Source organism: Microchirus variegatus (assembly GCF_963457635.1).
Source record: "Microchirus variegatus genome assembly, chromosome: 14".
Taxonomy (NCBI): Eukaryota; Metazoa; Chordata; class Actinopteri; order Pleuronectiformes; family Soleidae; genus Microchirus; species Microchirus variegatus.
This window is the reverse complement of record NC_139815.1, coordinates 17,078,649-17,106,442: the sequence shown is the minus strand read 5'-3', so window position 1 is coordinate 17,106,442 and position 27,794 is coordinate 17,078,649. Positions and strand designations below refer to the sequence as shown.

Sequence of the window (27,794 nt, the reverse complement as noted above, 5' to 3'; positions counted from 1 at the left end):
TGCGAGGCGGAGGAGATGGGGAACAAAGAGAAAAGGAAGAAGGATAAAGACTCGTCCAAGAGCGACAGAGTTACCCTGAAGAAAGAAATTGGACTTTTGAGCGCTTGCGCTATTATCATTGGTGAGTGTCTGACAGCCTTTGTCTGAAATAATGTTCAAACCGGGGAGCTCCTTATAGTGAGTTCAGCTTCAAGCATTTGAGCGAGAGAAAATAAATACATTTAAATATATGTATACTCTGTAACGTGGTGAAAGTGCAGCCGCTGCTCTGTTCTGTTCTGTTCTGTCACAGTTTCATTGCACAGAGTCTGGGCTCAGTTTTAGTTCCTGAGCACTGCACTGCAGGGATCTGTGCGTCCTACAGTTTTGGAAATAACGTGTAAAATAATTGTGGCGTAAAGCCGTCAAAGTGCGCGCTGAAGGTGGTTTTACGCACGCATGCCGCTCCGCCTCTGCTGTTTTGGAGTGCGCGCTGCTGGCTTTTGTTCATTTAGAGTAACTGTTGCATCAGTCGGCGATTCCCCGAATATGGACACGCTTACGTGGCTGCGATCATTTTACATATACATTCAAACACAAAGCTCAGCCCCCGCGAGGTCCACCTGCGCCACAGCTGAACTTTAACGCGGACCTAACTCGTGCCAGGGTTAGAGGTTGTGATTTCTCGACTCCAGCACGGCATTTGTGTTGTTCCCCTCTGTAGTAGTCCCTCTTTACACCACATCCACAACAAAAATGCACTCATAAAGTCTATTAAAGTCCTGCCACAGATAGTGAAGACTGTTGTTAAGGTTACGGTTTTGGCAAACGATGCTCTGTAAATGTAGAAAAGCAGACGCGACAGTGGAAATATCCTTTAGTGGGAACAAATTCGGCTACATACTCAAATATATTATCAATAAAATATATAATAATAATCAATCATATGTTTTATGTGCTACTTGCAGCAGCTGCCTGCAGATTAACACCATGTGACTGGATACACATGGGTCACTCCATGCACTCCATATCTGGACGCATGCCACTGACTTAATGTAATGACTTGAATGCTGTCATGAAGTCATCAGTTTATTTTTGACTGCTCTGCAATTTAGTCCGATTTAGGACAATTATTTTACCTCATTTTTTTTTTCTTTATCGTAGATTCAGTGCAGCTTGTCAGGGCAACTCTCCTGTTTCAGCTCTGTGTTCTCATCAGTCAATGACATTATTTACATCAGTACTTTATGGGTGTGATGATTCTCAAAGAGACCAGGTGTATGTTTTATTAATGCTAATTTGCCTTTTTTGTTATGGGCTTTTGTTCATTGGCTTTGGACTTCACATTTGGTAATTGTTATCTTTCAATCTTTGACTTTGTCTAAGTTCCTGTTTGTGTTCTTTCTGTTCTGACTCTTCTTCACATGTGTTTGTCACAACTTTGCTTCCCGTCCTATTTTTCACTGTATATTGTGTGTTTCAGATTTTCACTTGTCTTATTCTTAGGACACTGCATTGACATCATAACCAGTTAATGCTTAACCCTAACCTTGTCTGAACCATGATTCATAAGTTAAACTTAACCAGTCTTAACCCCCAGAAATGCAGTTTTGGTCTCTATGAGGACTACTGGTTCTGACAAAGTCAGTGTTTCACCCAGACAAAAGATGTAACAAATACCTGTAACAAGAACTGTACCTGTTGATGTCACATTGTAGTATCATATTTTAGACTCAGCTCGTTTGGAATCTCGCCAGAGCAGGTACCAAAAACATACCAGTTACCAGGGACTGGCCCTAATGGAAAAGCAAAAAAAACCCAGAATGGAGTCGAGTCAAATCAAGTCAAGCCGAGTAGTGCTAGAACTGAATAATTGAAAAGAACCATTAGAGACCAAACAACAAGGTGTCATCCTGATGTGTTTTTTTGCTGCAGCATGGTGAAACAAAGTGTGGGATTTTTATTTTATTTTATGAGGACAGTGACGTGGTGGGTTTTCACCCTGTGAGGGGCAGCTGTGGCTCAGTGGGTAGAGTAGGTCATATTCCAACTGAAATTTCATGGGGTTTAATCCCTGGCTTTTACGTCTACATGCCGACGTGTCTTTGGGTGAATGATGTGTTTATAGTTAAAGGGCTTGAGTGGTCCTCATGACCAGAAAGTCCTATGTAAAAAGAAGCTCTGTTGTTATAAGGAAACACCATTGTCATTTCCTGGGCCAAACCAAGTGCTTTTTGGGCCTGATCCTAACCACTGTTATTTCCTTGTGTCAGTCATGTTGACATGTAAATAATGAATGTACTTTTGGTGCATGGAACGTGAGCTCACACTAATATTTGGTTTGCAAAAACAATAAATTGCACACGATCCTTGCAACTGGGTTGCAACAAGCTGCACTTGCAGCAATGGCTGCAGTTTAAGGTATCATATCTCATCCTTTGTCTTGTATCAAGATACAGGACCAGGGATGTTTGTGTCTCTGTTTAGACCTTGAGACCTAATTACACAGGCCTACATGAATGAGATCTTTGTGCATGCTGACATTCCTCAAAAATTGAATACTGGTGTTACAGATGTTCAGATAATGACCAAAGGCAAGCTCATGATTTTGAATTGAAGTCGACTTGATACAACTGAGACATTTTCCAACTAAAACGCAGCATTCCCATGACTTCCATTTGTGCACATTTGGAGACGGAATCACAAAATGATATGGTTTTAAACCACAAGTCTGCAGATCTCTGACACTCAAAGGAATGTGAAGCCAGATGTAGACAGAGCATAGACTGAGATATCCACCGTAGTTGTATTTGCAGCGTGCACAATCCCTGCAGAGGTTCATATTTCACTGACGAAATGGACACTATCCCACAGTATATGAAACTAGCAGAGAAGACGAGAGGCAGCTTTCTTGTCATTATGGCAAATGACGAAACATATCTGAATTGAAATCTCAGCAAATGTGCAACAAGCTGTGTCAACATTAAAATTATCATTTCATCTTGCAGTCAACCGGATTCCCAGTTAATTCTCATTCTTTTTGTTCTACCAGAGGGCATACAGATCCTTCGCTAAACTGTTACATTACACCAACAGTTCGCCTTTGCATTATATCAGAGAGCTTCAAATCGTATATGCGTTTGATCTATTTCATCATCGCCAGTTTGAAACAAATGCTCAAATGATTCAGTTTGGCGAACACTTGCCAAGTCTTCTCTGTGAGGCACAGATGGAGTGAGGCCTGTGGACCTCCACTACCCACCAGAGACGGCCCACTCACAGTCTACCCACATTATCTGAAGCCTCACTCAAGGTGGACGAGCAAAGCTGTCGGTGTTCTCGGCTGCTGCTTTAACACGGTCAACTACTACTACGACAGTTTACCTTTTAAATAGCTTGGCATGTGTAGAGACACCTGTTGCCTTGGAGCAAAAAGACAGGAGTTCACCACCTCTGGTTTCCTCCCACAGTCCAAAAAAACATTCTGGACTCTCTAGATTGACTGTAGGTGTGTGAGTGAAAGGTTGTTTGTGTCTCTGTGTGTCGGCCCTGGGAGGAACTGGTGACCTACTCAGGATGTACCCCGTCCTTTTGCCCCATGTCAGCTGTGATTGGATCTAGTGGCCCCCGGGACACTTTATCCTCCACCCCCGGGATGTGGAGGATAAAGCGGACGGAAGATGAATGACCGATTTAAGAATGAATGTGTGGGGATGCTCATGTTGAAGATGAGGCTGTTAAACCACCTCCAACCACCCACAGATTTATTTTCAGGAGAAAGTGATTATTTTCACTCTGCTGCTGGGTTGTTCCCACTGGGTAAAAGTTCAGTTCAACTAATTTCGAGACTGAAGACAGCGGTTTTGAAGAAGGAGGGAAAGGGGGGGGATTTGTGAGCCCTTCTCCATGACGTTGACTCAGCCAGTTCAGGTTCTGATTCATGTTTTTGTCGTTGATGCCAAACTTTATGACATAACAACACAGGCATTATGTAACCTCGCTGCATCTCACCACAGCCTCCACAATCAAATCCGACAGTTATAGATGCACTGACCTCCTCTTTTGCTCTGCATCATTAGAGAAGATTAAGAGCTTCACGGGGAAAGCTGTAATTGTGTGCCTTACTGGACTTTAGCAGCTTTGTTAAACATTGAATGTACAGCGCTCTGCAAAATGTCTTAGGGCAGCACCAGCTCTGTTGTTTTTATGTCTGTCAAATTCTAACAGTTGATATAACTGGGAAGAATAGACCTTTCTCTGTTTGATATGAACTAGATATGATCATCAACAACAGCATCTTCAGGTCAGTCACGTTTGTCTCTTGACTTATTGGTTAAAATACTTACACGTTAATCTGAGGAAGCCGGTTTTTTTTATTATTATTTAAAAATTCTGCATGAGTAACTAATCATACTGTACGGTAATTATATCATTGTTAAACCAACAAATATAATGGAAGCCTAAGACTTCTGCAAAGTACTGGGTGTACATATTGTATTTATTGTTTTTATTCTATTATAATAGCTGTCCAAATGTTCTCCTAAAAGGAGGACACCATGCAGAACAGTGACAAACACATTTTGCTTGGACAGCTGCTTTTTGGTTACTTTTTTTCTTCTCTTTCCTTGTAGCGCTGATGAAAAAGGACTTTAAAGAACACATGACATGGTGATGAACTGGTGTCACCTTAAGCAACCGAGTAACCACTGAGCATCTGTTTGTGCCAGGACAACTTAGTCATGTTGAGTTCACACTATGCTGATTAAAGGCCCTGGCATACCTCCGCACGCATGCAGCGTGTTGTGCCACATTGCGCGGACCCTGGCATACTCGCGCGTCATGGTCCTGTAGTATCCCACCCCGGGTGGCGGTACAAGTCTGGATGCAGAGAATACCCACCAAAGTAGAGAACAATGCTACAGCTCCCTCAGATACGTCTGGTTTGAGCAGCTCACAGCTGAAAGGCCCATCGGGCAGGGGAGTCAGGGTGTCAGCCGGTTCGTGGGTCGAGGCTCGGATGACTATCCTTGGCGACGACTTCTTCTTTTTGCCAAAATGTTTTTTTCTGCTTGGTGGGCGGGGCTTTTACTCCACCTACTGGTGGGGCGGGAGTTCGCGCTCCAAAATCTGGGCCTGCATTTACGCGTTGATGACACACTTAGCGTCATGTGCACGGTGTGTGTTGGTTCCGCGCCCCGGAAGTATATATTCGCCGGAGTTTGTTTGTCTGTCTGTCGGCAACAAAACTCAAAAACAGTCACAGATGGATTTGAATGAAATTTTTCGAAAATGTCCACAATGGGACCAGGAACAAGTGATTACATTTTGGGCGCGATCCATAGACACCATCACTGGTTACAAGACTCACTGTCTGACCATAATGTTATCACTGCTTACAACACTTGCTGTCTGGTTGTATTTTGTAGGCACTGAGCTGCCTTGTTGGAGGTCTGCGCTCTCTGAGTGCTTTTCTAGTTTTGTGTAGCAATAGTTAGACCTCGGCAGAAATGTCAAGACAGGAGAAGGCAACAGCAACGTTGTGCTAATAAAGCGAGATGGCTTCACTGGTGCTACTGTGCTGCTGCTGCTGCTGCTGCTGTCTTCACACAAACACTCTGTCAGATAGGTCTGATAGTATTACTCGAGTTTTTCGAACAAAGGACTCTTACATCATTTCTGTTGACGAAGACCAAAATGAGGCAAAATAATAGCAAAATCGACAAAAGTCAAGCACTGCAGCGTTCACCACTTACATTTACTGCTGCCATCACCTAACTTACTGTTTCATACCTTAAATACTCCACATACCTTAGAAGAATTCCTTGAACGACGACAGCATTTGATTTACACCGTGGGAAACTTTGTTAAGCTGATTAGTGTGACCCGATTTCCCAGAGCAGTTGGGTTGTAGGTATTAATTACTATTAATAACATACATTAATGTGGAAAATCAGAACATAATAATCTAACAGAAAAGGTGCAGTTGTCGAAGAACAGGTAGAGCCAGGAGTTGATTGGTGGAATAACTGTTGGCTGTTGGTGTCAGGGTGACATGCTTTTATGAACATGTATATTACACTGCATCTGACTGGTTGTCAGCATGGCTGGCTGTCACAACGTCTCTAAATCCAGCGACACTTCTTTCTTCCTCATGGTTGTTTAAGCTTCTGTCTTCAATTAATTGTACTTTTGTTTTGCACCACCACACCCCTCAAGTTAAATTTAGAGCAAACTGGCTCGCTTGTAAATACTTTAAAGATGAAACACTGCTAAACTAAGAGCCTTCTTCAGTTGTAACTGACCATTTTAAGCATTTTCAAGACCACTGATGTCACTTGCTTTGGTGTAACAACAGCTGGCTGGAGTCTCCTGAGGCCTCCTGTAAACAACGGTTGTTTTTAGAGTCAGGTGTCAATGCTTGATAAATCTCCTGAGATGGGAGGAGTGAACGTTGGAGCGTTGTAGGTGGGGGTTACATGAAATTGCAAACCTCCTCCCCTGTGGAAGGATGTTCTCTACAGCCTGCTTCACAGAACCTTTCATGCTTCCCTCACGTCACCTGTCCTCCTTCTTCAAAATGTAACAGAACCCCAACACAGGTAGGGTAAACGGCTGAGTTGTGTTTTTTCAGTGATCTGAACAATTAATTCTTTCAATATTAAAATCACAATTTAAAATAATAATCTCGAATTTACGACGACGTATACGGGCCAGACGGAAGAAATTTCCTTCAATCCTTCAAGAATAAAGCCATATTCTGAGAATAAAGTCAGAATAAAGTTAGATTTTGATCTGGGGTTCAGAAATAAGAAATTCTTCACCACGCCACATTATCATCAGCATCTGTTTCAAAGAAAGAATCATAGACTTGGCAGAAATCATCTCTTTTGTGGAGGAGGAAATGGCTGGTAGTGGACTGTAGGCTATTGCTGGTTACATCTGCGTTCTGTTGCTATTTATTAATAATACAAATAATGATACATTTAATTAAATAATGATAATAAAATAGTATTGATAGTTTTTCTCGTAATATTATGACTTTTTGCTCGTATGGAAATTTCCTATGGAAATTCTCCTCCTATAGTCTAAAGCTTGTAGAATGTCCCATCAGTTGAGCTCATGTGAGAATACCACAGGGAAAAACTCCACAGTGAATATTCCGCAGCCAATGAACGGACATATGGGTAATCCTCCAGTGATACTGCTGCTGTTATGGTTGAGTCTCACTCTCACAATCATCCTATGAATTCATCATATATAAAAAGGCAAACTCTGGATTATCAAATAATAATATCTGAACACAGCTTCATATAGTAAGTCCAGAGTGGTTATCAGAAATACCAGTGTAAACACTAAGTAATTTACTAACACTGGCTCAGTTCGGCAGAAAATGCTATATCATATTTTCAAAGACTAGGAAAAAGTGAATGCTTTGACTCCTGACCTTTCACTTCTTTACACGTGTGAATCTAGACCAGACCTGGGCCTTAAAATGAGGTTAATTAGAAATTAGAACATAAATGTTAATAACAGGGTTCTTGAGTACGACATGCTCCTAACATTTCCAGTTTCCCACATTGATCAATGGGTCGCGACATCAACATGAACAACAATGAACAACTCATTCATCTCCCTGCCCCGCAGCTCTTTCACTCACTACACCCACACACATACAGCGATCAGCTGATATGATAAGGTGGTATTTTTGTATTGGTATTTTTTTTTGGGAGGGGGGGGGGACTTTAATTTTTAGAATGCCGTTTTCTTTTTTTTTTCTTTCTTTCTTTAAATTGTTTTCTAACACATGGCCCTGAAACAAATCAAACTTAATTTCAATAGCTGGGATGTTTTAATAGGTCTCTTGGGATTTCTTGGCTATTGAGTTTCTTGTACAACCAATAATTAGTTTTCAACCTCCTGTCTTTGTGTGTCAAAAACTAATTGACATCTGAATAATTAAGTGAATGATGCAGCCTCAGTATGAAATTCAGGAAAATATAAGTATTTAACTGTAATCTTGACTATGTAAATAACCTCAACCTTTGATTTGGTCTCCAGGGAACATCATTGGCTCTGGGATTTTCATCTCTCCTAAAGGAGTGTTGGAACATGCAGGCTCAGTGGGGCTGTCACTCATCGTTTGGGTTTGTGGAGGGGGGATCTGTGCCCTCGGGTCCATGTGCTATGCTGAACTGGGCGTCACCATCCCTAAGTCTGGAGGAGACTATTCCTATGTGACAGAAATCTTTGGAGGGCTAGTGGGGTAAGCACTTTTGTTTTTATGATTCTTTATGTTTGCAGCAATTGTTATTAACTATCTTTAAGAAGGTTATAGTGCCACATTCTCGGGTCCAACCACTAGTTTAACCCTCAGTGCTCACACGGCATGGATCTGTGCACACAACTGCTCAAATGGACATCCTGGAGGTGTGTGTTTATATGTCACATCATCAGGCTTTACAGACTGCATTTATTCATCTTCTTATGTGTTGCTGTGTCAAAGTTATGTTACAGTTTATAGCGCTTATTTTAATAAAAAGAAACGGGAGTAGTGATAATTGTGCAAAAAACACAAAAAATAAATTTTAAAAGCAGTTTTCTTTATAAAAATGAGGCAAATTTCTCAAATTCAATCCAATTTTTTTTTTTTTAAATAAATAAAAAATGTATTTCTTGCTCAGGTGTGTTTATATAGTTGAAAAAAAGAGGCCTAAATGCTCTGTTTTCTAAGGGTTAATAACAACAACAACACCGCCTGTCTGGAACCAATTACCTCTGAGGATCTTGTGACTTTCATGTGGTCATGTGACACATCAGCTGATCATAGCATATTATTAGAAGTCTGTTAAGGTCACGACCCTCACTGTGCAGGCCTGTGGAGGGCACTAGTTTGTTCCTCACAATACAGGTCATGACATAACCCATTGAAAAGCATCTTCTTCTTATTCAAGTAAGTTACTTTAACAACAACAGTGGAGTAAATCTCATTTTCTGACTCGACTATCTGAGTTGCTGAGCCTCGAGGTGGAAAACAGTCACACACTGACATTTCAAAAACAATGTTTCAAAAAATTACATCATTAGTAAAGAAGTATGAATCGATGTTTCCAGCTTTGTATTGATAAATTATTTTATATCAATACAACGCTGAAGGACTGAATGGTGCTTTTGGTCAAAATCTCCTCCATAACTCTGTATTGCAAAGATGTCCTAAAGCGAGTTACCGAGGCTGCTGTGGAGCAGGAAACTGTAGCGTTGGGGTTGTAAGTGATAGCAAGGCCTCATTCCCTGTCAAAATGAACCCTCCTATTACCATCCTGCAGTCGCCGTCACTTCACTATTACCTATAGACCGTTTGTGATATCTAGAAAATCCAAAACCTATTTACTGACCATCTGTCCAGGGTGTGACCCCGCCTTTGGCCCCATGTCAACTGAGATTGGCACAGCACCCCGCGCGACCCTCATGTGGCAGATAAACCGGTAAAAGATGGATGGATATCAGAAAGCAGAGAAATAGAGCTTTACGGCAATATACTTAGAACCTCAGGACTTCACACGTTCGTGATGTCAGCTTATTCCCTGTAATGGTTGATTAACTGCCAGATATTGAAAGTGAAAGGGGCAGAAGCACTCACTTACTGAACATTATTTGACAATACTACAGCCATAAAATCAGTATAAATCCAGGCAGTCTCATTATCTTGATGTCATAAGAGGGTTAAGTGCACTCAAAACAGCCTGTTTTGAAAACCTACTGATAAATGTCTTTAATCTTAAATCTTTAATCTTCTCTGTTAAACCCAACATGTGTATCTTTGTCCTGCAGCTTCCTGTTGCTATGGAGTGCCGTCCTCATCATGTATCCGACAACTCTTGCCGTCATCGCACTCACCTTCGCTAATTACGTCCTGCAGCCGGCCTTCCAGAACTGCCTGCCTCCGTTTGTTGCCACCAAACTCCTCGCCACGATCTGCATCTGTGAGTCACAAGAAGGCAAAAATTGTTAAAAGTGAGACCGTTGGCTAGTTCAGTTAGTTTTAGTCTGATGAGCTTCTGAACCACAATTGCTTAAGATCACCCGTAGAGAGTTTCCATGAGTGATGTTCATGAAGGGTAACTAACTTAGCGTAAGATCTCTGTTGATCATAAACAAACTGACTTCTCAAAGACATGAAGTTCCATGCAGTGGTGGATTTTTGCAGGACAAAGGAGTCTTGACACACTCGAGACACTGGGTACTTTTTTATTGTTTAATTCAAATGCCACAAAGTGACTTTTCTAGACTGACAAGAGTCAGATTCCCTCCTTGTTTCGGTTGTAAGGTGTTGCAGGCTGTGTTCAGATTACGTGTGAGCCAATGGGAGCTGAGCTCCACAACTGTGGAGGTCGTTATAATATGACTAAAAACCAAGGATGTAGGATTTGCACATTCTGTGAGCGAATGGATTTTACAAGCATCAGTGAACGCATCACAGCCGAGCAGAAATATCGAGAGAGAGAGTGATATAGCAGGTTCTGTTCTGTTCTGACAACACAGCAGTGAGTTTTCACGACCAAACCTAAGCCACAAAGGCAAATCTTTTTGTCTTCCCCTTTCTCTCTGGCCTGCACTACTAAACACACATTATTATTATTATCATTATCTCATTAAATCACAAACAATGGAGAGTATAATTTACATAAACGAGATAAACAGCTTGACAGAAACATGTTTCTCAACAAAGCTACAATATTGCCTGTGAATGACTGCACTTTGTTGTTGCAATCTACCCGATATGTGTGCTGCTCTTTGTGTTGAAGTGTTAGAATTAATAATTCACAGTGAAGACCCACATATGGAGGATAAAGAAGAAGAGAATGAATGAATTGATGTTGTAGCATTTATTCATGTTTTCCTCCTTGTCCTTCTGGAGGATCTGATGATGGCCCACTTTTGGTAGATTAAGTGCTTTCCTGGTGTGTTGTACGCACATGTTAAGGGGAAAAATCTCTAGTTCAACTAACAGGGAGCCAGACCAGTCAGAAGCCAAGACAGCAGGCCAATCAGAGCCAAGGACTCCCACAATCCCTTCTTAGCATGAATAATGAATATAGCACACACACATTAGACACAGCTAACCACAGAAGAAAAACGCCATCAAGAAAAACATACAAGTAAATCTCCTCTCTGAGAGTTGCAGGACAAGCAGCAGATCTTAATGTAACATGTAAAAGGAAAGGCTTGGCCATCTGTAAGTCTCGGGCTATAATTCATAGAGCATACCTCCACCATTTTTGGTGGCAGAATGTTCCAACTGCAGCCTAGTTACTCTCTGTGAGTGTCTATGTTGTACCCGGTGTGTGTGTGTGTTGGTATCAGAGTCAGACTGCGTAATGGTGCCAGCCTTTGTGGACGCCGCTAATGAGAGGGTGCGTCTTCACCATTGTGTATTGTTTCACAGTGGTGAGTGTGACACTCCACTATCAGTAAGGAAAAGGAAAGGATCTTTACCGTCATCATACAACCAAAATTGGACAAGGAAACCACGAGGCCAGATGGAGGGTTGATCAGAGCCACTGCTACTGAGAGCACCACAGCCTCCACAATGGACCGAACTGACCCAATGTGTCCATCATTCATACATGTTTTGATGGTGGGAGGAAACATGCAAACTCCACACAGAAAGGTCCCAGACCGGGAATCAACCCCAGCACCTTCGTGCTGTGAGGCAACAGTGCCACCATTAAGCTGCATGGAAACAGGAAATGGGAAACAGGAAATGGGCAGGATACCTTGCACATCAATTATGGGAGATTTAATCACGCACATCAAAATCTGGCTGGCTGTTTGATGTTCCCATTGGCTGCTTGTCTTCAGTAGTTAGCTGTAGGCAACTGGACTTGCTTAAGTTAAGTTTGAAGACTGAAATTCACCTCTCACCCAAGATCAGTTCTGAAGAACTTAACTCTAGCAATTCCAGTCAAGTCTACAGCCAAGTACTGAAGAAGACCATGACCTGGATGACTGAGAGTTATTACAGTCCCACAGAGTCACACCTTAGACCTGCAGTCATGGTGACGTTGTAATCGCAGGCTTCAAGCTTTATGTGTAAAGCTTTTATCTGCAACTTGTGAGCAGGGAACGTGTCATGTTCCCCTTGCAGAGAGATGTTTCTCTGGATGACAGGAGAAACAGTTTATGCCATGTCTTGGTCCACACAGGCTGGTGGGCTCTCTCTGTCATCATTGCAAATGTTTAGGTGACTGTTATGACAACCACCAACATGCTGCGTTCACACACACACACAGACACCATCAAACGCGCTGCTGCAGGATCACTTTAGTGCATTTGCGCGTATCGTGTATCGCCGTGGCGCAAATTCCAGAAGCCGGCTTATTATGGCAGGAAGAGAAAGACTGGGTATTTGTTTTCACCATCGAACCATGGCTGGAGTTACAAGGAGAGATGCGCTCTTATCTTTTGTGGAAACACACAAAAAGAGAAGAAACCGACATCATGTGTGATTGTCATGACAAATCACCTGCAGTGCTACTTGCAGATGACTAGCAGATCTCCAGTGAGTTTTTCCTTACTGGTTGTCGTCAGGTCAGATAACATGGGATGTGTTTAAAAAGTGTGTTTTAATATATCTGTGTAGATTCTTGTCTGTCCAGGTCCTAGTGATCCAAAACAGTGGAGAGCGAAAAACACTGCAGCTTTCCAATTAATATTTGAAATAACTTCATGAAGAGACAAACCACATTGCTTTCATTAAATGTGGACATGCTTGATTAAGACTCTGAAGTGTCAACTAGGGTTTATTGATCTCAGGTGAAAAATATTCTAATTATTTTTAATAAACCTCCCTTTAACTGTTGTTTTTTTGGATCAGCTTAACAACATAATGTTATAATATAATGATAGTTATAATAAAACAAATGTGTGTGATATTCTTATTCAAGACTTTGTAGATAGCGACATGCAAACATGACTATAAAACCACCAAGAAACCAATGAATCAAATGTAATATTTAACTTATTTTAGAACCAAATAGAAGCATGTTGTGTAAAATGAGTGCATGACTAATGTGTTGACAACTAATACAGTCTTTGTCATCGTGAATATACTTGCATGAACTTCAATCACATCTTGAAAGGGAACCTGACTGTTGCCATGTACAAACCTGTGGGTCAATTTGCTGCTGTAAGGAGCAGCAGGACACTCTGCCGCACAGGGCTCAGATTACAGATGCAGCCGATCTGTAAATGATGCAGATATGAATTATTTAATAGCAGCACACCCATAACAACATGTATTGCATTTCAAAAGATAATATTAAGTGTGTTATCTAATCTGTGTTGCACTATTCGCGCCACCTGTCCTGACCTTTGTGTTTGTCTTTGTATGTAACCTTTGCGGTGTCTGGTGTGAACGCAGCAGCATCAGACCAGGGATTTCCCGTTAGTCATCAGCCCCCACGTCCAATTGTTGTGCTGCTCATCATAAAACGCTTCTCAACAAATTCAGCAGCATGAATCGTGCACCATAAAGAGGGATTTTAAAGAGGTTTTGACCGAAATTGTGGTGTTTTTAATGTTTTGGCTAAGGTCCTGTTCCTGTGCTTTACATTAAACAAGAATGAGAAATACAGCAGCATTAAAGATATAAAAGGCATAATAAAACACAATTAAATAAAAAAAACTTAAATCGCCATATGTAAGAATGTGGCAAAAAGCAGTTACCATACTCAAATTCAAAATACAGAGGTCTTTTAGGTTTCGTTTTCTCTGCCATTGTAGCTCATACGTAACTGGCAACCCGTGGTTGATCGGCAGCTGAGACTCTACTGACTGCAATGATTGGTAGACGGCGGTAGGTGGCGCCACATGCCAAAACATAAACATGATTTGTGGTCCGCAAAATATTTTTTTTCAAATGCGAATATTTATTTTGGCTGTACTGTTGTTTTTGGTGAGTTTGGTATGTTATAAATTATTCCTGTGTCTCTGTGACATATTAGGGGGATTTTATGGCCAGTTGATTTAGATTTATTACATAATGCACCTTAGAATAGAGAGGTAAAAGAAAAAAAATTTAACAAAACTAAAAGTTGCAGTTACCGCTGAGGTGCAGAAGTGGTGATCATATTTACACAGAACACAGTGATTTAAAAGAATGAGTTGATTGCGCTAACCTTTTTTTTGTTCCAGATATTTGGGCATATTCACCACCACATAGAGTATATCACTTTTTAACAGAAAGATTTAACTGAACTGCGACTCTTAACTCTTAAAATGTGATTGGCACGTAACCCTAGTACTGGTTTACTGTAGGCCTTGAGCAAACAAATTAGATCCTGGTTAGCTTTATATATGCTTTGTATAAACATCTACTGTATTAACAGAGTTGTTTTAGCTTACTGATATACAGTATATTATATACTGTATATATTATATATAAAATGAGCATGAGCACTGGCCAAACAAAGAGACAAAGTTGACACTTAAGAACAGAGAAACCGTACATAACGTCTATAGAAATGTAACATTAAACAGTGTCAAGATCCTGCTAACATATGAGTGATGCTCGTCAAGAAATCCCCAAGAAATCCCATTAAACCACTGAATCACATAGAGGTTTAGGTGCTGCAAGTGTTTAATGTAAAAATGTAAACAATTGTCAGCGCCGTGTTTACCGTTCTTCTAAAACACTCAAGAGTTGCATGACGAGGCCTGTGTAATGACAAGTGAGCAACTTTCTCAGTGACGAGGTGAACGTGAGTCGTCTCGTGCCCCTTCCTTCCTCATCTGTAGCGCTCTGCACGAGTGACCCAGTTGCACGTGCACTTCCTTCCGATTGTGAAAACAAATGGTTAGTTCAAAGTCATGGATGTGAAGGTGTTTCAGTCACGCTACAGAACATTCACAAGAGGAAGCACTCCGAGAGCACAAACCTCCATCTCATAAGCCCGCTCAAATCTTCTCTGGGCCATAGAAACGTTTTATCCAAATCAATCCTCCTTCTTGATATAGTTAATAAATATATTTTTGAGGGTTAAAAGACATGTGTCACAGATCTGGGTTTACCCCACGTCCTTTCAAAATAAAGTTTGCTCAGTGTTGTTGACTAATGACAGTGCAGAGCGCTCTGCAAAAGTGTCAACAAACAAAATGATGAAGCAAAAGATTAGTGGACGATGCGTCCTCAAGTTCTCTTTGAGGGCGTTAAGGTCCAACCTTTCCTCTTCCTGTAACCCAACACGACACGTGTCATTCACACCTCTTGTTCGCATTGTTTTTTTATCGTCTTCTCTCTGACAGTTGACCAGACCTGCCCTTCTTGGAAGTGATAATTAAGCAGGTGGGGCAGCGCCTTGGCGTCTGTCATTTCTGACAGTCACATGGCCTAAATTTGACACATTGTTACACCTTCATTTAACCAGGAAAGCACAATTGAAATTGAACTTTTACTGACGTCTACACAGCACATGTGCACATTCAATATTTTTGTTGGCTCAGAACGACTGATCATGACATGCAGGACCTATTACATTAAGTGCTGCACTTCAGAGTTGGATTGCGGGATAACGATCACTCGTCACACTAAAAGCTGGAATTACTCTGCAGATTGAAAATGCTGAGAGGCTAATCGTAAAAAAAGAATAAGAACAAAAAGTGAAGCTATTGAGGGAACAATAACATCTCTGCTCTTTGTGGCTGTTCTTGTTGCTGTCTGTTTTACTCAGAGGCATCTGTACTGTTGCATTTGTGGTTCCATCCGCCTTACTTCTGGAGGCATGACTGGACACATGATTATGGGGTGGAACTCCCCTGTTACAAAAAAAAAACCCTCTTCACTTTCTCATACGTTTCCATTATGAGCTGTAGCTCGTTTGGTGAAACATATGCAGCAAGTGCCTCTGCCATTCCTGCATCAGTAAAGCTGTGTTCGACCTCAGGGTCGAAAAGCCTTGAAGGCACACTTAGAATTCCTTACACCTGCCTGGACCAAGCTGCTCCTTCTTGTCCTGGTTTATGCAGCAGACTAAACCAGGATTAACTAGAACAGGTTAATCCTCGCTTCAAATATCCTTGATTTCTCTACAGCCTCCAGAAGCGGAAGCAACAGTAAACTTTCTTTTCTTTATTTAAACCAGTGGCAAACAATGGCGGCGGTGTGCTGTTCCTGCAATGTACGCGCATCCTGCAGTTTGTTCGTCACTTGATCTTGAAACTAAAACCCAGGCTTTATTGCCGCTTTTCCACGACATGGTCCCTGCGCGACTCGCCTCAGCACGGCATGGTTATTTTGCATTTCCATTAGTGATAGTACCTGGTACTTTTTTTTTAGTTCCAAGCAAGCTGAGCCGACCACTGATTGATCAGAGTGTCGTCACTGGAAGAGCTGTTGATCAAATAAAAAGACCTAAAACGAAAAAAGATCCTGAAAACGAGGAAATGTCTAAAATCTCAATATTTAACAGTGGAGTCTGGTGTATTTAGGGACAGCACTGCTGAAAGCTTGTGATCTGATCTACAGAGCACTAGTCTGTGTGTTGCGTATAAAAAGAAGTCATGGCAGTTGCAGCAGTCGAGCTGTACCGTCGGGCCGTGCAGTAAAGCAGAAAAGCGGCCTTTAAAGTCTGCCTTTAAATAAATAACGTCACGTCCCCCCTCCTGTTTAAATTCTGATATGCCCTGGAGTGTTTCAGATTGTTAACAGCTTCACAGTCAATAAATAAAGGTTCCTAATATGATATGCTGTGGACACTATATATTTTTAAAATTAACGCAATTTCACAGTCAGTTGCCGGTTACCATTATAGGACACGCCTTTAATTCACACATTGAAATAATAAGCAGGATTGGAATAAGGTGGATAATGGGAGATAACACAATACTACCAGTGAACTCTCATGTAACAGAGTAGATACAAAAACAACGAAATACAGCGCAGTAAAAATATTTGCCACAAGGAAAGAAGAGCCCCACCTTGTAGTGCCTAACTGCCTTTTTTCAATCAATAAACCAGTCTGTATAAAGCAGTTTTGAGATGCATAATTTAGATAGACAGTTCCTGTCATTCAGGAATTCATTTCCCTCTGTAGCAGCGAGCTGACACAAGTCCAGATTATGTCCTAAAGAGAAACTGTACGGAATTTAAAATGAGCTCATGTCAACAACTTTATTTCACATCCTTGTGATTCTTTGTGATTCCCATCTCAAATTATTATTATGGTTAGTGTTAAGGCACTTGTAAAATCATATAAAATCTTATATATGTATTCATCTTACATCATTACATTTATACAATGGCAGTGAATTTTCACCTCAAACCGCTGTTCGTTGTTTATTTATCAGGGACAGTGCATGGCTCTCAGCCTTACCAGAATTAGCTACTAGCTAAATTTCATCTGTAGTCCCTGGGCAGGGGAAAAAACAAAATATAAATCTAACAAATTGGTTCCAATTCATATTTGATGAACACAGCGGTGGATTGTCTGGTCGGGACACGTTTGCAACAACAGGAGAGTCACTGGAGGTGGGGGGGGGGAGGAGCCTGGCTCCAGTCCCTCCACTTCACTCACTGTGGATTATCCAGACCCCTTATGCATTACATGAGTTCACTGGGATATCATCTGGAGATTATACTTGGGAGCTGGCAGGAGAATCTCTGGAGAATGTCTGCAGTGACTTCTGAAGAGATTTGTGTTCACACACACACACACACACACACACACACACACACACACACACACACACACACACACACACACACACACACACACACACACACACACACACACACACACACACACACACACACACACACACACACACACACACACACACACACACACACACACACACACACACACACACACACACACACACACACACACACACACACACACACACACACACACACACACACACACACACACACACACACACACACACACACACACACACACACACACACACACACACACACACACACACACACACACACACACACACACACACACACACACACACACACACACACACACACACACACACACACACACACACACACACACACACACACACACACACACACACACACACACAGAGAGAGAGAGAGCCTCTCCTGAGAATGTGATGATGACTTGAGTGCAAGTCTGAAAGTCTGTTTCAGCCATCTCTTTGTTAGCACTATCGTTTGTAAAGTGATTCAAGCTGAAAATAACATCAACATGTTGCTACTTTTAGCTTCAAATAATGCTTAAAGAAGTGTTTTCCACATTTGATATGCAAGTGTCGCTGTAGCAGCGTTACCAAGCTTTTACTTTGGTACTTCCGGTTACCAACCGTGTGAATTTGCATATTAGCTAAATATTTAGTTTCACCCAGAACATTTTTGATTTAACATTTAGATTTTAATATTAATATTTGACATTTAGATTTAACATTTAGATGCAGGTTAACGTTAAAAAATTCACAACCCTTTTTTAAACAGTGTTTGAAGCTAAATGTGTCAAAATGTTGACGTTATTTTCAGCTTGAGCCACTTTACAAACAGCACCTCATACAAATGGGAGTTAAATACTCAGAAATAAACAAAGAAAACTTTCTCTGCAAACATATGTTAGTCTGACTAAAACAGACATTCAAAATTCATCTAAACACGTTAGTCCGGATTTAAAATTTTACTTTTGTCAAAGTCGGGCTAAGACACCCAGAGAATGGGCTTGTGTGTATAGATTGGACTAAACCCAAAACTTTTTAGAACTGACAAGGAGACTACTATTATTATTATTACTATTTTGAACTTAATGTACGGTAGAAAGACAGAATATGGAGCTTGAGTTGTTGATGACTGCCCTAAAGTTGTTTTGGTCCCACCTCTTCTCCTTGACCTACACTTTAGGATAAAATTAGACAATAGACACTTCTATGCAGTTTTTACCATTTTACTATTCTATTATGTCACTATTTTACTTCTATTTTTATTGATTTTATGTTTTATACCCTTTATGTTGTTGTGCCTTTAAATCTGTAAAGCCCTTTGGTCAACCTTGGTTGTTTTTGAATGAGCTCTAGAAATAAAGTTGACTTGACTGAAATAAGAGGTCAACCAAAAAAACCTCTAACCCTAACCAGCAGAAAGGGGGCACATCGCCAACTAGCGTAGCGGAGGCTGACACACTTCATGCAAGAAATCGATTCCCTCGCTTGTGCTTTTCTACCAGGACATTTATCCAATTAAATACCGTAGACCTCACTTTGCATGGAAACATACCGACTGGTTGTACTTGTGTTGTTGGCGTGGCTCTGTATTTATTTCACCAAGACTAAATCCTGTCGTGTGAAGGGTTTCTGGTGTCAGATGCCTTGTGGGTCCGCAGACAGGACAGGGAGGTTACTGCCAGTTCATTGACTCCACGGACGAGAACCTTGACCAAAAGGAGGCGTTCCTGAGGTTGGAGCCCCCCTGATAAATCTGCACTGAGCTGAGATCTGAATCCATTGAAAGTAAAAGCAGTAATTAGTTTAGTACGCAGCCTTCAATAGACGTTGCGATGGCAGGACACAGATTTACCTGCGCTGTCACATTCAAAGCCTGCTGGCACCTCCTTCCTGTCAGGGTCACCACAGAGGGAAGCTGGGGAGGGTGGGGGGTGTTTCACAGAAACACAAGAACGGAAATGCGTGTAAAACCCCGAGGGTAATTGACTATAAAACACCACTGCGTTTTAGGGGGAGAGGAAGCTGTGCCCGGTGCCACCAAAACATCCTGCCAAAAATTCACACGTGTGTGTATGCGAGGGTATCCATGCCAGCGGAAGCAGTTTGTTAAGATTTCTGTTGGGAGGGGAACCTTGTCCTGTTGATGGATGACCTGCTTGATAACACCCCTGCCCATATATGCACATACACACACACACACACACACACACTGCTCAGCCACTTCTGCAAGAGACTACTGTTGTGTCAAAACAAACAGAGGTTAAATAAAACAAAGAGTGTGCAGACCAAATGCAAACGGGACAAAGATGGAGAGACTTAACACTCTGGCTGACACTCATCATTCAGTCTGAATAATCTTTTTGGCTCTAGGTCTTCTTGCTGCAGTGAATTGTGAAAAAAATATATAGTATAATGTCACAAATAAAATGTAAAACTGCTATTAAAAAAAAAGGTGGCTACAAGGAAAATTTGCTCCATCAGGGCAGGTGGAACTCAAATAAAGGAAATAAAAAATTAAATATAAAGAACTCCCAATGTTTCCCATTTGTTCATATGTTTCTACAAAACATATGAAGGACATCCTGAAATTTTTTGAGAAAAATGAGTGCAATTTCGAAAAAATATTGTACCTAAGTTTACCATTTACACACATTACAACTGATAGATCACAGTGGAGCTACACATGCACAACATGCTCAGTCACAGGTATCTGCCAAGGCAGCTCAGTGCCTACAAAATACAACTTACCAGCGTGCCTGGGTCAGACAGCGAGTGTTGTAACCAGTGATAGCCTCTACAGATCATGCCCAAAATTCACTTGTTCCTGGTCCTATTGTGGACATTCCCTGAAAATTTCATCCAAATCTGTCTGTGACTTTTCGAGTTATGTTGCTAACTAACAGACAACCAAACAAACTCCGGTGAAAACATACGCCTCCTTGGCAGAGGTTAATTACCAAAAATTCTGGCGCACGGGCCGTACGTTTGACAACCCTAGTTCAAAGGTGTGACAGACAGATAGCAGCAAAAGTGAAAGTCTAAAAGACAGCAGTGGGACCTTCTCTGATGCATGCCTTTTAGACAAGTGGCACTGTCTTAAAGACAGAACTGGAGGTTGAGATGGTTTGGGCAGGAGGAAAAGAGAAAGACCACAGAGAAGGTTCATGGATGTTGTGGACATGAAGACAATTGGTGAAACAGGAGAGGACACGCGGGAGGAAAGATGGAGGCAGATGTTGGGTAAACGAGAAACACTGCATGCATCCTTTGGAGTATCGATGACCTCCAGTAAATATCTAACGTGGGGAGTTGTCTTTGAGTTACACACAGAGCATCCTGAGCAGCAAAACTTCCTGATTTCCTTTAGAATTCAGTCAATCAACCAGACCTGTGGGGCCTTTTTCAATTCCCTCTTCTGGAACCAGCCTTTTTTTGTGTGATAAAATCCTCAAGTTCTCCACTTCTTCCACACCTCCTTCGTAATGCAATATGTAAAAGAAATAGGTTTCCTGCCGTCTTTGTAGTGAAACACAACATTCGCTGTAACCTAATGAATCAGTCCTTCATGTGTTTGTTTTACTCATATATTGTATGAACTACACAGTCAATTATTTATTGTGATGTCAATTATTTTATTATCGTCAGTCTAATGCATGTTAGTAGTAGCCAGAGTGACTGATGCTCTGTACACATTAGTAGTGACATTAAAGTCTTCTCTGTTTGTGTATTTGTGTGTGCAGTATTCCTGACCTGGGTGAACTGTTCCAGTGTTCGCTGGGCAACGCGGATCCAGGACGTGTTCACTGTTGGAAAGCTTCTCGCGCTGGGACTCATCATAATCGTGGGCCTCGTTCAGATCTGTAGAGGTAAACACACACACACAAACTCTACTGGTGATTCAGTACCAGCTAAGCAAAGCCACCATTTTGGAGGTTTTACACTCAGAAGTTTATAGGTGAGACCTGCAACTAGGCCCCTTTTGAATGATACCAGCTGTCCAGCAGTTTATCGTCTATTTTCAAAGAAATCAGAAGAACCAAGTCAATTTTTTTTTTGCTCCAGATAATTTGTTCCCGATAATTTGTTCCCCACTGTGCTCCAGGCACTGTGCTACAAACTATTGCATCAACTTTATTTTCCTTTTTCTGAAAACATTATTTATTGAGGACTATGTGAACATGAAGAGCATTAACTAATTACAGATTCTCACTTTTTAAACACATCTTCTTACTTTATCTTGCCATGCATAGTCTTTAAATAGTTTCAGAAGTGTGTGCACTGCAGGTCAGTTAGTAACTGTTCCGTTGTTTTGAAAGAAGCATTTGGCTTTGTATTGCATTTCTTGTTTTTTATAGACACTGTTATTAATGAAGGGGGTTTCACCAAAATAAGGCATTTTAGAAGCATCTGCAGTCAAGCTTTCAATAAAAAACAGTTTCCATATCAAGTGATCTTATTGTTTCACTCGCTCTAAACACGGCCATTTCACAGTTTATTCTGACCTCTTTCTCTCTCAGGTTACTATGATGCCCTGAGGCCTAGCGTGGCCTTTGAATTTCGCCAGGAGCCCTCAGTGGGAGAGATCGCTCTGGCCTTCCTCCAGGCTTCCTTTGCCTATAGCGGCTGGAACTTCCTCAACTATGTTACAGAGGAGGTGGTGGAGCCGCGCAAGTACGGCACAAACATTACGCAGCTGTTTTACATTTGAACTCGCAGAGTAGAGACGCTGTTTGTCTAATTGGTTGCACATGTACATCTGCAATTTACCCCGGCAACTCAGTCCTCATATTCATACAATACAAATACAACCCACTGCTGTTTGCCAATCGGGGCGCCTTGTACTCACATGCTGAAGTGAATCCAAATCTTTGTAAAACAATGCACATATTCCCACCCTCCACCTTATTATTGCTTTGCTGCATCCAACACTTTACAGACAATAAACCACAGCAAACAGCACACTTGATTCTCATCAGCGACACCTGTGTTTGCTGACAGGAACTCACATTTCCTATGACTTCAGCTCATGCCCCCTGCTGCTCAGGAGGAATACACACTCATGTCAGGCCCTTATTGAGAAACATCCATCCTTCCATTATCTATCGCTTTATCCTCCACCAGAGGGTCGCGAGTGGTGCTGTGCCTATTTCAGCTGATACAGGGCGATAGGCGGGACAGCTCACCAGTCCATCACAGGGCCACATACAGAGACAAATAACCATTCACTCTCATTCTCACACCTACAGTCAATTTAGAGTGACCAATTTACCTATATATTTACCATATTGCATGTTTTTGGACTGTGGGAGGAAGCCGGAGAACCCAGAGAAAAACCACACACACACACGGGGAGAACATGCAAACTCCTTAATTTTGCTAATGTCTTGTTCAAAGGTCAGTCTTTGTGAACTGTTTGGATCATCAGCCTCACTTCTGATGTGTCTTTGTTATTGTTCTAATAACAAGGAACCTGCCTCGTGCCATCTACATTTCAATCCCCCTGGTTACCCTGGTCTACACACTGACCAACATCGCCTACTTCTCCTCCATGAGCCCGGAGGAGCTGTTGGCCTCCAACGCTGTGGCAGTGGTAAGTAAAAACATGTTCCATGCATGTTCAGAACGTATCGCAGTTCACAGCTGAATCTGTAAGCTGAAAATCACAGCGCGCGTTAGTCACACAATCGGCCGTTTTATTACTGTCACTGAGACGTGTCATTGTGAAACAGCGTGTGAACACTTTGCTTCATCATACTGGAAATACAAGTCATGTCACGCAGTCATGAGTATTATATACCTGTACAGGGTGCTCAGAGTGAAAATAATCATGAATCAATCAATCAAATGTGTTTTTCCCAGACATTCGGGGAGAAGCTGCTGGGCATGTTTTCTTGGGTGATGCCAATCTCAGTAGCACTATCCACCTTTGGAGGAATCAACGGATATCTCTTCACCTCCTCCAGGTACAAAAACCACACTCACAGTGTGATTTATATGTCATACTGAAAGAGCAACAACATGCATGTGTCAATTTGAGTGTAAACTTGAGTGTAAATTATGTGTCTTTTTTTTTGAAGATTGTGTTTTTCAGGGGCCAGAGAAGGTCACCTGCCTTATCTGCTGGCTATGATCCACCTAAAGAACTGCACACCAATACCTGCCCTGTTGGTCTGTGTAAGTACTGCAGTGACATCTTTGCTGACGTAAACACTGTGGTATGATGAAGTACCACAAGGAATATTAGATGACGTTGTCTAAGAGCATACTTTAATTGTGATTGTGGCCAAAAAAAAACCTAATATTGGAGTATTGTAATTTGCTCACAAGAACTAGCTGTTATTATATTTTCCCCTCATTATAATAAATATTTATTCATTTATTTTTGTGCCTCGTGTCTGTGGCTTGTTTAGTTGTGTATTGTGTCATGTGATGCGACAGCAGAAAAAGATTTGATGATTTATATATGTTTGCTATTTTTTTGCTGTCTAAATTACAATTAAAATAAAATAAAAAGAGGGAAAAGAAAACAAAGAAAGAATGAAATTACGTGCAGGAGCGTCCTGACTCCATTTTGAATGTTTTGGAATTATTTTATTTTAGTGCTCACGCTGCGCAGATATGGACATCATGGGTGTGTGTGTTTGTTTTCCGTGTTATGTTATGATTCATTTTATATTCATAAATAAAAAATGGAGACGTGATACTTGTGCAGAAGTCACAAAATAGACCATTTTCTATTGCATTTTTGCTCATTTGAAATGTGACGTATTTCACAAATTCAGTAGTACTTTAGTCATCAGATTGCTAAAAAAAAAAATTGGATACAAGACACTATATATTGCACATTCTTATAACCTCTGTATATATGTTTTCACATAGTAATGGGGGGGATAAAGCTGCCTAAATGCTCTGTGTTCTAAGGGTTAACATATACTTGACCATTGAATCTGTGTTCATGTCCCACAGTGTTTTGCCACAATTATTATCCTGTGTATTGGAGAGACGCACAACCTGATCAACTATGTGTCCTTCATCAACTACCTGTCATATGGGGTAACCATCGCCGGTCTGATGTACCTTCGCAAGAAGAGTCCCAACCTGCACCGACCCATCAAGGTACAGGAACCTGAGACACACTGTCCTGTAAGCAGAGCATTGAAAGGGGACATATTATGCTAAATCAACTTTTTAATAATTTAAATTCTTATATTTGGGACTCTGGAGGTAGTGTGTTTGAAAAAAGATGACTCACTCATGTTTTTGTGGTCCTCCTCAGTCTAAGTACAGGAGATAAAACACGCGATGTTGACTTCCGCGCTCACTGGGACGTCACAATGCGCTAAATTCCTGGAATTGTTACACGGCAAGAGAAAACCAGAAGTCCGCGAAAAGATCTATTCTTGGCTCCACAGTGCAACACAGAGTCCTACACAAATTTCCAGGCTCAGAGGATTTATCTGTCCAGTGGATACACGTTATATATGACGGCAATGTGCCTGCTAGAGCCTGCAAATTATCACTTTTCCAAATGCTAACTGCTGTTAGCTCCCAGTAGCCTCTGTGGCTGATGTCATTTCCTGTCCCTTGTTTTGTTTTACTTTTTTTTCCTTTAAGGTGGACCTAAAGAGACAGAGCGTTCTGAACAGGGCTGTTTTGGCAGGATGATTGAACTGCTGTGGTGCTTCATCCTCATGGTATTTTGACCAAAGCATGTCACAGACATGTTCATTAGGACACCAGGGAACTAGGTTAACTTGGAGAAATAGGGTATAATATGTCCCCTTTAATCAAATCATAGCTGTGTGCAGTTTTCCTCAGCTTAACTGGCACTGAAATATCCACACGCCACAGTAAGTTACACATGAGACTGTTCTTTCCACACATCATTTCATGGTCGTTAGTTTTTTCTCCCTATGGACTTTGTCATGGACAACACTGTGGCGCCCCCTGGTGCTGCAGATGTGATCTGTCGCACAATGTCACACAAAGTTGTGTGCGACTTTCCATCTTAAGGTTTTATTGATACCAAATCCTGTGTTTTCCTAAGGTGAACATGCTGATCCCCATCACCTACATGATTTTCTGGGCTGTGTTGCTGTGCTTCAGTCTCTACTCTGAACCAGTGGTTTGTGGCCTGGGTATGGTCATCATGCTGACCGGAGTCCCCGTGTACTTTGTGGGTGTGTACTGGAAGAATAAACCCAAATGGGTCTACAGGGTGGTCGGTGAGTTGGTCTGTGCCACTGTCGTCGCGTGCGCTGCATATTCAGACTCTATTTACTCTTTTAAAAACAATCTCTTCTCTTCTATATTGCAGAAAAAGTCACGTATGTGGGCCAGAAAGTGTTTTACGTGGTGTTTCCTCAGGAAGACTCTTCAGAGACGGAATCCCTCACTGCCGCCAAAGCCACTGACTGAGCAGTGCACTCAAGCAGCACTGACACGAACAAGTGTACTTCCAATTTATTCTTGTTACATTTTTTTTTTCTTATGGGTTTGCCCATATTCTTGTGCAGCGAAAACCGACTATCTAAAAGAAGTGGAGGGTTAGGACCCAAAAGATATTGGGTAGTTTGGTATTACCGTCTCCTCATTCCCCTCATCAGTATGCCAGGTTTTCTGTTTCACGTAGATTACCATCTCATTTTCTTCTCACTCAAGGAGCTCCGACATGTCACATGCTTTACTTCCAAGACCTTTTCTTGAACTATTTCTTTTTTTTGCTAATGACGTGCCTTATAAAATGTCTGTTTGGGGACAGTGTGCTGGTCTCTGCTGGTATTTTGGGAACATAAAAACTTTTTATGAGTTAAATATGCAAGCAGCCTCAGCACTGAGCAATACTTCCATGTTACAGCTGCTATCTATCACTAATTACTGACATGATGTTGACTGTTTGTGCCTCTGCCTGGCTCCAGTCCTTGGCACTTCCGTTTTCTTTTCCCGCCTGTTGTCTTCCCCTTTCTTGCTCTCTCTCTCCTTTATTGCTGTAATATCACTACTTTCTCATGAGACACTATTATGTGCCTGCGTTATTACCTCCACCAAGGACGTTATTTTCTGCCGTGTATGTTGTATGTTTTTATCTTTTTGTTTGTCTGATTGTAAAGAAACATAACTCCAAAAGTAAAGGATAGTTTTGATGACATTTTCTACAGTAGGTTTTGTCCCAAGGATGAAATTATTAGATTAGATATTAGAGATATAGTGTACTGGCACTGTGGGAGAGTGAGCGGCCTCTGCAAAGGTTTGCACTCTCTATTAGACTATTTTATCCAGTCACAAATCTTCCCCAGCTGTATTTACAGGACAGGAGAGATAATAGTTTGTCGACAGAATGACTCACGTTCTCAGAAATGAATAAGCTGCATTGTTACAACACAAGACAAGATATAGACAAGAAGAGTGTTCTTTCATGTTTTTTGTTTTTTTTCTTCATTTTGAGCCCATTGCTTTGGCAATGTTCTCACGTCTGACAATGCCTCTGTGAACTCTCACAAGACACTTGAGCTGCCAGCACAGGTATAAGATACAGAACTTGATATTTACATGTTGGATCAGAGAAGCAGAATCCGTATTTACAGGTCGGTGGAGGCTTGACAGTGGTCACTCCCACTTCCCCAAAGACACATCATCACAGCAATGATCGCTGGTCAAGTGACTTATACATCAACTGATTTACTGTGATACCATTGATGGGATATGGTTGGATTAAAAATAGTCTGTTTAAGCTTCGTTCTGTTATCCATCTAAGTCGCTAATTTGCCTCCAAATTGATTTAGTCAAACTGATCTTGCTAAAGTGACCGTACCACAGGTCGCGGTACCACATACAGGTATATTTCTATGATATGTACAGTATATGGGTATACTTCCTTATAGCACTTTTCTAAGCTGTTTTTGTTGTGCAAAGAACAGAACATTTGAAGAGATGGCTTTTTTTAAAACATGTAAACCAGTAGGTTGTACTTAAGCTTGAATATGTGGTCCTCTTCAGGCCCAAGGTGCTGCTGGGAACGTCCCTCTGTATCAAATCCGTGGAAGTACACACACTTAACAACACGTGCATGTCTGTCTGTAATGTTCAGGCGCTGTGTGTTC

The 27,794-nt window shown here is 41.4% G+C and overlaps 1 protein-coding gene across 1 annotated transcript; it reads left to right on the top strand.

Annotated features, from left to right (window-relative positions):
• On the top strand, nt 1–26,138 carry slc7a10a (solute carrier family 7 member 10a). The gene is made up of 11 exons (XM_083901084.1): nt 1–121; nt 8,038–8,242; nt 9,808–9,959; nt 21,435–21,560; nt 22,212–22,365; nt 23,161–23,284; nt 23,554–23,657; nt 23,772–23,868; nt 24,661–24,810; nt 25,742–25,919; nt 26,012–26,138. Exons 1-11 carry the CDS (start codon nt 16–18, stop codon nt 26,110–26,112), a joined length of 1,497 nt encoding a protein of 498 aa, XP_083757210.1. The 5' UTR covers nt 1–15; the 3' UTR covers nt 26,113–26,138.
• The last annotated feature ends 1,656 nt before the right edge of the window (nt 26,139–27,794 follow it).

Bases quoted from the DNA above. Each gene is read 5' to 3' on its own strand.
- slc7a10a (XM_083901084.1), top strand. From the start codon at position 16: ATGGGGAACAAAGAGAAAAGGAAGAAGGATAAAGACTCGTCCAAGAGC. The intron at 23,285-23,553 runs GTAAGTAAAAAC...TGTTTTTCCCAG, and splicing joins CCTCCAACGCTGTGGCAGTG to ACATTCGGGGAGAAGCTGCT. The intron at 25,920-26,011 runs GTGAGTTGGTCT...TCTATATTGCAG, and splicing joins ATGGGTCTACAGGGTGGTCG to AAAAAGTCACGTATGTGGGC.